Consider the following 10000-nt stretch of genomic DNA (forward strand, 5'->3'; position numbering starts at 1 on the left):
TGCTGGAAGTAGCCATCAGAAGATGCGTACACTGTGGTCATAAAGCAATGGACATAGTCTGCAACAATACTCAGAAAGGTTGTAGCGTTGACACGATGGTCAATTGGTACTTGCGGGCCCAATCCATGATTTCATGTAGTTGAAGCCAAATCCTGACCCTACCTTTCGAACGTTGCAGCAGAAATCAAGACTCATCAGGTCAGGCAACATTTTTCCAATCTTCTATTGTCCAGTTTTGGTGAGCCTTTGTGAATTGTAGCATCAGTTTCCTGTTCTTAGCTGACAGAAATGGCTTCTGTTGCTATATCCCATCTGCCTCAAGCTTAGCCGTGTTGTGCGTTCAGAGATGCTCTTCTGCATACCTCAGTTGTAACAAGTAATTACCGTACTTAAGTTACTGTTGCCTTTCTGTGAGCTGGAACCAGTCTGGTCATTCTCCTCTGACCTCTGCCATTTGCGCCCACAGAACTCCTGCACACTGGATATTTTCTCTTTTTCAGACAATTCTCTGTAAACCCTAGACATGGTTGTGTGTAAAAATCCCAGTAGATCAGCAGTTTCTGAAATACTCAATCCACCAACAACCATGCCACACTCAGTCACTTAAATCATCTTTCTTCCCCATTCTGATGCTCGCTTTGAACTGCAACAGATCATCTTGACCATGTCTGCATGCTTAAATGCATCGAGTTGCTGCCATGTGATTGACTAATTAGAAATTTGCGTTAACGAGCAGTTGGCAAGTGTACCTAATAAAGCGGCCGATGAGTGTATATCAGACTCTGAAATAAGCAGTATCTTGGGGCAAATTATAGCTGGCAAAATATATTTAGGATGTTTTTATCCTTATATATGTTGTATGTACACGCACTATTTAAATAAAAAATGGGTTTTGTATGTGAATTGTTAAACAGCACTACTGCACGGTTACACTCAACTATCAAGGCTGTAAAGATTAAAGTCAAATGAATAAATTAAATAAATTGTCATTTCACTCAAAGCATCAGGTGTTTTTTATTTTATTTATTTAAATTATTTGCAGGACATATAACTAATCTTTCTGTCAAGCTTATGAATTCAGTAGCCAAAGAGAGATGTTTAGATTATTCCCCACTGAAAAGCCAGAGGTTTTCTTTTTCTAGCACAGAATTCTGTACACTCGCAAATGATCTGATCACAAACCTTAAAATGCTCAAACAATATAAGAGCTCAATTTTGCAGCTTTTGTTCTTACAGTGTGCGTTTTTGCATTACTTCTTTAAATCTCAGTGGGCAAATATAACTCCTTAATAGAGCAGAGAAAGCCTCTAAAACTGTGTCTCTTAATGAGAGCGTTTTATTACATAATTGTGCTGATTTCTGCCAAGGCATCAGAATTTTAGTCAAGGCTTCCTTGTTTTAAACCTCCAGCTCTGTGCTGCATCCAACCTCAGAAACAAGGAACATGCCAGATCATTTTTTGTTTGTTTTACTTTGTGTAAATGTTTTGGTTTTGTTAACTTGGCTTTTTTATTTCTCTTTATGCGGAAGCTTTTATTTTTTGACCAACAAGTCTACAGTTTTAAAAAGCATTTTAAAAGGATATTACATCTAAAAGAGGGCAGCACGGTGGCGCAGTGGGTAGCACAATCCCTTTACAGCAAGAGGATTGCTGGTTTGAGCCTCGGCTGGGTCAGTTGGCATTTCTGTGTGGAGTTTGCACATTCTCCCAGTGTCGTGAGGGTTTCCTCTGGGTGCTCCAGTTTTCCAAAAACATGGTATAGGTGAATTGGATGAGCTAAACTGTCCGTAGTGTATGTGCGTGAATGAGTGTATGTTTGCCAGTGATGGGTTGTAGCTGGAAGGGCATCCGCTGCGTAAAACATGTGCTGGATAAGTTGGCAGTTTATTCTGCTTTGGCGACCCCGGATTAATAAATGGACTAAGCCAAAAAGAAAATGAATGAATGAATGAAATCTTTGGACTTTTGGCAGTGTCCATTTTAAAGCACATGTATGCGAGCAGTGCATTATCATTGTTAGATTACAAAAACAAACAAACAAACGCTGTGTAGTTAACTATGAGAGTCATTTAAGATGAAATACACTCAATAAATAGTTCTGGACAGTCATGGATGTGTTTTGTGGGGAATGAAGCATCTTCATGAAAAATTCAATGTTCTCAAAGCATAGAAGGACTGCGCTGCTCCTTCAATTATTCATGTGTTGTACATAGACATTGATCAGAGGCCGGTGTTTGCCCTCGTTTTGCCCTCAAAATGTCACGCTGAAGTCTCCCATGTGTGTTTTCTGACACACAGATGTCTAGACATGAGAGAAAGAGACGACTGCCTCATTATAGAAGGAAAGTGAGCTTGCCGTACAGTGATTCCTCAACATGGGATGATAAGAGTGTGAACTAATGAGAATCTCAGGGCTTTTCTCAATCCAGATGCTGTCCTTTAGAGAAGGGAAGAACAGCGTGACTCGATCCTGCTCACTGTTATGACACTGTAGCGCAACCCTTGTCAAGCTCTAGAAATAACTGAATTATCAATCTTGCAGACATTTTGTCATTCCGAGTCGCTCTGCAAATCTTCAGTCATTTAGTGAACAAGTATGAAAGGAATTTAGTTGGAAATGAAAAAAGTAGACAGGGTTGCCAGATATTTTTTTTTAGCATAAAATTTGTCAAAATCTGATTCTATTTAAAATAAATCCGTTTGAACGTTCTAAACATTAAAGAATAGCAAAAATGTAATCTCTGAAACTGCATTGCAGAATAGTTTCTGCATACAATCATGTAACAAGACTAGAGCAATAATGAAAATTTAGCTAATAGACCATTTTGAAGCATGTAAACAAACACAAAATAATGTCATGATAGCTGTTTTAACATTAAGTTATGATTGAATTGCCTCTTCTTACAGTTATGAAATAGTTTGATAACAAGCAGGAAATGTTTTTGGGCCAATGACATCACCACGTTGAAATGGTTTATATGTATTTGTCATAAAAGTGACCAATCCAAACCACTTGCTGTTGTGAAATGGCAGTGCCAACCCTTTCTACAACTTTACTAAGGTTTACCATAAGCCACTTGTCACAAGCTGGGTTTCCATCCTAATAAGAAGTTAATCTGTTCAAAGTTTGCAAAGAAATAAAATAAAAAAAATCCTAAATGCAAATTAGACACATTTCACTGAGAACAAATGCTGGGTTCCACGCTATTCCTTCACGTTGTCCCTACACAAACTGAGTCAACTTAATTGTTTTATGTTCAGTTGACTTAACAATTAGGTTGTCCCCAAAAAAGCTTGTTTTAAATATGTATTTTGAATACACTGAAAAAAAATGTTTGTTGCTTCTTTGAATCAAGTTGTTAGAATGTCTAACCAATACTGGTAACCTTAACAGTAAACAATAGGAAGACAGCTGATTACACATGGGTGTAACAGACACTACATCAGAGTTTATCCAGCAAATGCATTAAATAATCTTCCACTATTTGCACCACAACTACCTCAAGGAAGAGTAAAAATATGTTGCGGTTTAAGACATTTTTTTTTCTTAAAATTTGCCGTTTCCATCACTCGTTTCTGTTGCTATACTTCAAAATGTGCATTAACACAGGCTGACGGAAATCCAGCTACAGACTCAAATGTCATATTATTGGGATCTATAGCACAAGACACACATCTCTAAATTGATGGACAGAACAACAAAATTTTGGAAACTATTTTTTTTTTCACCCGATTTGAACCAAATGGATTCTGATTGTCATGAAAAAAGTAATAGAAGTCCATTGACTTTTGCAACAGGACGTAGGACATGCAAAATTGTTGGGGCCACTTTTTAAACTCTTGAATAGGATGAGAACTTTGTCTTCGTTTAATTTGTGGTCATAAGGGCATGCCTGTCCAGTTGGTGACACTGTAAAACAAACTGATCAAACTACACGGTCTGAAATTTGAGCATTATTAGATGTAGTTAACAGAAGTTAATCGGATTGAAACTTGCTGGTCCTTTTTAACTTTTGTGAACTAGTCCTAGGTTCTTTTGTTCAAGCTCAGTAAAAGCATGGCAGTGCAGTTCTCTTGCCTCTCTAGATCAAAATATATCATTTTAAAATATTGACCTTCATCCTTTAGATGGCTACAGCAAGATCACTTTAAAAATCTATACAAAAAAACAATCAATAATTAAATTAAAACTTAAAACTTCATGAAATTAGGTGAGCACCATGTAACTTAAGATACTAAACAAGCAAACAAACTTAAGTAGATTGGGCCACATGAGCACAACACTTTTACTGTTTATGCAATGTTTAACAGAACCAAGTGAATGAAAACATCCTGCAAAGTTTTAAATGTGAAAGTGCACCATGTAAAAGGTTATCGTCTCTCAAAACGAAATCTTGTCCTCGAGTCATTAAAACATTTTTTATTCGAAATGACTCCTGAGCCTGAACATTAGCAGACTTGTACACACAGACACTGATCACATCATGATGCAAAGACGATGTGCTCTACGCGGTAAGGGAGAATCCACTTGTTTTTCTGCCAAATGACAAGCTTGTGAATAGACAATGGTTAAGGGTTTCATTTTTACAGCAACACCACATCAGGGAAGCCCCAACCGTACATTGCGTCCCTGTCGCTTTACAGATGACTGCCACAGTACAGCAACATAAATGCATACAATGCAGGATTCACAGGCCAGTGTTATTGAAGGAAGTGTCATCAGCATTGTTGTATATTTAATTGAGGAATGCTGACTCTGGCTTGACTTGAAAAGGTCAAATTAAAGTCATGTTGTCTGTTCATTCACTGTATAAAGTCTTGATAATCCGTAATCTAGTAATTGTGATGGGTGTTCTCTTTCCAGTGCTACTGCACCAAACAAAAAAGACTAGAGGGGTATCCCAAATGGCATACTTATCCACTATTCTACGCATCTTTGTTGTATAAATTAAATACCCAACTTGTGCATTTAGTTAACAGGTAAAATGAAGTGGGAACGTTGGACACTTCACGCACTCAACAGCCGCTGCTTTGCACACGTAGTGGAAAGGGCGGAGCTTTCAGGTGCTGATGTTGGACTATTTATTTTGGATTGTAAAAGCTAAATTCTCCTACTAGAGTGATTATAGCGCCTCCTGATGGTGAACGCGGTTATACTCATGGCAGGTATTATTTGGTAGTTTAGTAATTTAATTCGCCTATTTGGCAACTGTCAAACTTCATCTGGGAAACGGTTTGAATTTCTGCTTAGTAAAAAAAAAAAAAAAGTGTTACATTTGGGATGACACTACATACATATACTATGCTGTTGAGTGTGTAAGGGCATAAGTGTATAGTGTGCCATTTGGGATGCAACTTAAGTCACTGGACCAATCACTGCAAATTAGCATCATATAAAGAAGGGGTTTGGAAATATGTTTCGTTCAGCAACACTTTTGAGTAATTAAGGTAAAAATAAATGCATATTAAAAGTAGGACTAGGCCGATAAATTATATTATATTGAATCACAATGAAATTGATGTCAATACCAATGATAAGCTCTAGACTTTGATCTTAGAGCCAATCCCACAGCAGAAATGTGCAACAATGGGAATCTAAAAGTGTGTCGATATTACAGACGAACCAAATTTACAGCCACTGAAAATTTATCACCCAAAAATATTATGCCATTTAATGGACCCTCTAATTTTTGTGGCTTCAGTCATTGTTGGGGTACTATTTTAAACCATGAAGCATTAGCAACTTATACCGAAATTTAGATTGTTTTCGTTCAGTATAAAAAAAACAATTATTAAGATAGCAATTTTGCCAGTTTTAGTAGTTTTTTTTTTTTACCTTGCATGCAAGTTAATCTGTTCTCGAGAAGTCCAAAATCCAAACTTTTCATATAGCACTATAACGGTGTAATTTTTTGTGTAATGGTGAAATAAGATATTAAAATCAAAATGAAGACACAAGACTGAAAAGACACAAAATTAGAAAAAAAAACCTTTTATAGTCAGTAAATATTTTGAAGCAAGTCATTACATTACATTTTATATATCCACTGAGCGCTGGGCATCAACAGAAAGTCATCTTCAATTACGTTGTTTCATTAAAAACCATTGTGCCGATTGACTTTTAGATTTGCATTCCATATATCTGCTATTTATAAATGTTTTTTTGTTGTTGTTGCTGCTCACAATTTGCTGGAAGCTTTAAAGACCACTTGGACCACTCCACACATTTGCATGGCCTGCAAGAAATTCATAATAATAATAATAAACTAAAAATCAATTGACGTTTGAAATCACCTTGATCATATGAAGCAAAAAAGTTGAAATGCAAAGCAGTCGGCACACACCTGAGAGGCAAGGCCACTGATACACACGCGACACTCAAAACTCTACATACAAAATAAGAAGCAAGAAAGCAGTCTTGGATACAAAATTTGGTTGGTAAAACACCACAGTGATGCTGTAGAATTTGCAGTCAGTTGCTTGTGCTCCTGCAAACAGTTCTCTTTGTTTTTGTCCAGGTTTGGCCCATTTCTTGTACCCTTGGGGCAACCATTGGATTTCTGACCGGCCTCCTCGCCGCCCCCGTCTGGATCCATTGGCATCGCAAACAACTCACATACAAGCTTAAGTGAGTAAAAGAAGTACAGGCCATCAGGAACCCAAAGAAAGAGATCCAGACGAAAGTCAAAAAATGACCGTACGGGCTCCGAATCAAAGAAATGACTCACATTTACACCAATAAAAAAAAGTGTTGTCTTTTTGTAGAACAGATAGTTTGTTGTCTGCTCGTAATGGCAGTATATTTATTTGATCATTCCTCTCATCCTGCTAGTAAATGAAGATGTTTTGTAAAAAGCAACTGTTTTGCAACCTAATTTGAGATGCTGAGTTTCCCTTTTTTTTTTGGAAGTTAAATAAAGTCCTACTTCTGTAAAAATGGCCGTGTTTGGTTGTGCTGTTTAGGCTTGTCTGGGTTTCATCTCTCAAAAAGAGACACAAACATACAGTTTGATTTATTCTTAGTCATTCAAAAGGGCGTCTCAGACATCTCTGTGCTTGTGTGTTCAAGAAGTCATTTACTTTTTTAATCTTAATATGTAGTATCTTTTCTCCCTGATGAAAGTTTTTTTTTTGTCTTGTCATGTGTCCATAACTTGGACTGCACTCCCCCATTGTTGGTATTTCATTTGTAGGTGACTGTGTTCATTCAGAAGTCAGAGTGTGATCTGGTTAGTTGCTGTTTGGTCACCGTCAGTTCTTGTTTTCATTCACCTGAGCTGGTGGTTCATGTGATGAGGCAGCAGTTAATGCAGCGCGGGCCTAGTCTTCGCTTCAGTGCGCCTTTCTTAGGAGCCAGAATGGCTATAATGGCCTCATCAAACACAGTCTTCAGGCCCTTCTGTGTTAGTGCTGAGCATTCAACATAGCAGCAGGCACCAATCTGGAAAAGACAGAGAAAACATTTTCAGACATCTACTTTACAATAACTGTATGTTATGTTTGTATAACGGTTTTAAAACATTTTGAGTTTCCTTCAACTGTTGAACATAAAATTAGATTTTTTGATGAATCCTAGTCGCCGGCACTGATCAACTTCAATAGCAGGAAAAAAAAATACTATGGAAGTCAATGAGTACCAGCATTAGTTTAGGTTGAACTCTTAGGGCTCTATTTTGACGGTCCATGCGCAAAGCGCAGGGCGCAAACGCTTTCAGGGCGTGTCAGAATCCATATTTGCTAATTTAAGGACAGGAAAATCTGCTTTGCGCCGTGGCGCATGGTCTAAAAGAGTTGAGTTTATTTTCTGAATGAGTTATAGGTGTGTTTTGACAATAAACCAATCAGCGTCTCATCTCCCATTCGCTTTAAGAGCCAGCTGCGTCGCGCCATAAGCGCATTTGCTATTTACAGGACGTAAAGTAAGTGGAAGTGGAAAAACTGAGCATTTCACAAGCAAACAGTTAACAGTTTTTTTCTTTGTTTTTTTTTAACAGAAAACAGTTAAACATAGCATCTACCGCGCAAGAATGAGAGATAATCTATCTACTTTAACTTTCGCTCTTGGATAGGGAAACCTTTAAGCACAGACATCAATTAGCCTGTAAATAATTTATTTTGTTTGTTAAGCGCAAATATTTGTTTCAAAACTATTTCTAAATTCAGTTCTAATTTCCAGCAAACGAATAAATGAACAATAATAACGAAGTGTGTTTTGTAATATTTTAATCCTTTATATTTATATCCTATATATATATTCTTATTATATGCTATATATAGGCCTATCCTTAATATTTAAATTTTTTCATATGTAAAGATATTTGCATATTGCTCTACATGTTGTGTGTAGGCTATTAAGCAGCGAGGCACAACTCTGTGCTGGAGTTTAGACCGGGTTTGTTTTGGTCTAATAAAAAAACTATTATAGATTCTCAAAATAGCAACGCGCCAGCAGTGCACCTCAGAACGCCTTCCTTTTTAGATTAGAACACCTATGGGCGCACATATGACAGCAAATGCATTTGCTATTTAAAGTGCGTAGCGCAACGCCTCAAAACGACTCTTGCGCCAAGCTGAAACTAGCAAACAAGTATTGCGCCGCACCTTGCGCCACATTGCGCCGGGTGTATGATAGGGCCCTTAGTGTGTATCTGAATCCATTTTTACGGTTTTACAGATAGGATACAGGCCTTTGAGCCCAGCGCATGTTTTAAAATGGTTGTTCTTATTCTCTTAGGGCGCACTCACCCTATGCTATCCAAAGAATGCAAAGTGTGAAGTGAGAAGTGTGAGGACTCTGAATTGGGCACAGGCACAGTTCAGTTGGCCGGCCCTGGCCTGGTTGGAAGAGGTGTACCAGAGCGCGGTTAACTTTGGCTTTAGCGCAGTAGGCTTTTAGTGTGAGTGCAAAGCGCAGCTGAGCCCAAACCTGAAGACGAGACGTGATTTTTAAGGGACTGTTTCATGTGTGTTTATTAATCATTCTTACTTTTTAATGAACACAAACTGTCATGGTTTAATAAAGACACAAACCCCTCACTGCACATTCAGCAAACCTCCTAAGCACGATGACTTTTATGATTGTTTATGAGCGTCAAAAGTGGCTGATTTGTTCAGCAAAATATTTGACTGCATATCAAACGACTTAAATGGTATAACCTAAGAAATCCCCACTGTGCTAAGCGAGAGCGCTTCTGTTAAACTGAACAGGGCATTATTGATGATGTGAGCGTGTGCCGGCTCAGATGCAATGCGAGTTCAGGCCGTCGAGGCAGAGGGGAGGTTGACAAACGTGCAACGGCACGGTTCAAGGCAACTGTACATAGTGTGAGTATGCCTTTAGTGAGACATTGGTTCCAATGGGAAATGTGTTTTGGGCATAACATACATTAAAGCAACCAGTCTCATCTTCCATTTTCATTAAAGCAGTGGTTATACTGCACTTTTCGGCCCATTGACTTCCATTCATATGAATATAAATGCAGTAGAGCAGAAATGCAAGCTCGTATGCAAGCTCATTGCATAAGACCAATAGAAGATAAAAACATGACCTTTCTGTACAGAAATTTTAAAAAACGGAGCAATCGCAATTTATCAATGCCTAGCAGTCATTTTATCCCACCACTTTTTGCAGTGACATAGCCTACATGACAGAATTTCATAGGGTCAAACCTTAGTTGCACAGTGAATCGGAAATTTATATCTGTAATATTCCCACGTAAAAGAATAAATTTCGACCTCAAATTGTGTGAATCGCATTCACACACTGCCTCCGAAACTTTCGTTGGTCATAAAGAAATTAAAAACTAGGTTAGATTTTTTTCGCATCAGAAAAATAGCTTTGAGAGGTGTTCAGAAACACCGTAAAACAAAAAGCTAAATACAGAATGCTGTCATTTGACCTCCATAAAACATTATGACAAGCACAGCACATAAAATAAAGACAGAATGTGGCGACAGACCCCTATGCTGGATTCAGTGACTGTCGCACCTCTGGACTGC

General features: G+C 38.0%; 2 protein-coding genes across 3 annotated transcripts in view; one reads left to right on the forward strand and one right to left on the reverse strand.

The window, feature by feature from the left end:
• pigf (phosphatidylinositol glycan anchor biosynthesis, class F) overlaps positions 1-6938 on the forward strand; it is a 13507-nt gene extending 6569 nt beyond the window's left edge. The window contains 1 exon segment of the mRNA NM_205645.1: positions 6520-6938. Within this exon segment, the coding sequence (NP_991208.1) occupies positions 6520-6633 (114 nt within the window). The 3' untranslated portion in view covers positions 6634-6938.
• Positions 5978-10000, reverse strand: part of rhoq (ras homolog family member Q) — a 41277-nt gene continuing 37254 nt past the window's right edge. For both annotated transcript variants that reach the window (XR_012387489.1, NM_199818.1), the window contains 1 exon segment: positions 5978-7442. Coding sequence is in view for 1 of the 2 variants with exons in the window: in NM_199818.1 (NP_956112.1) it covers positions 7287-7442 (156 nt within the window). In the remaining variant the exon portion in view is untranslated.

This window comes from Danio rerio, chromosome 12, assembly GCF_049306965.1.
Source record: "Danio rerio strain Tuebingen ecotype United States chromosome 12, GRCz12tu, whole genome shotgun sequence".
Classification (NCBI taxonomy): Eukaryota; Metazoa; Chordata; class Actinopteri; order Cypriniformes; family Danionidae; genus Danio; species Danio rerio.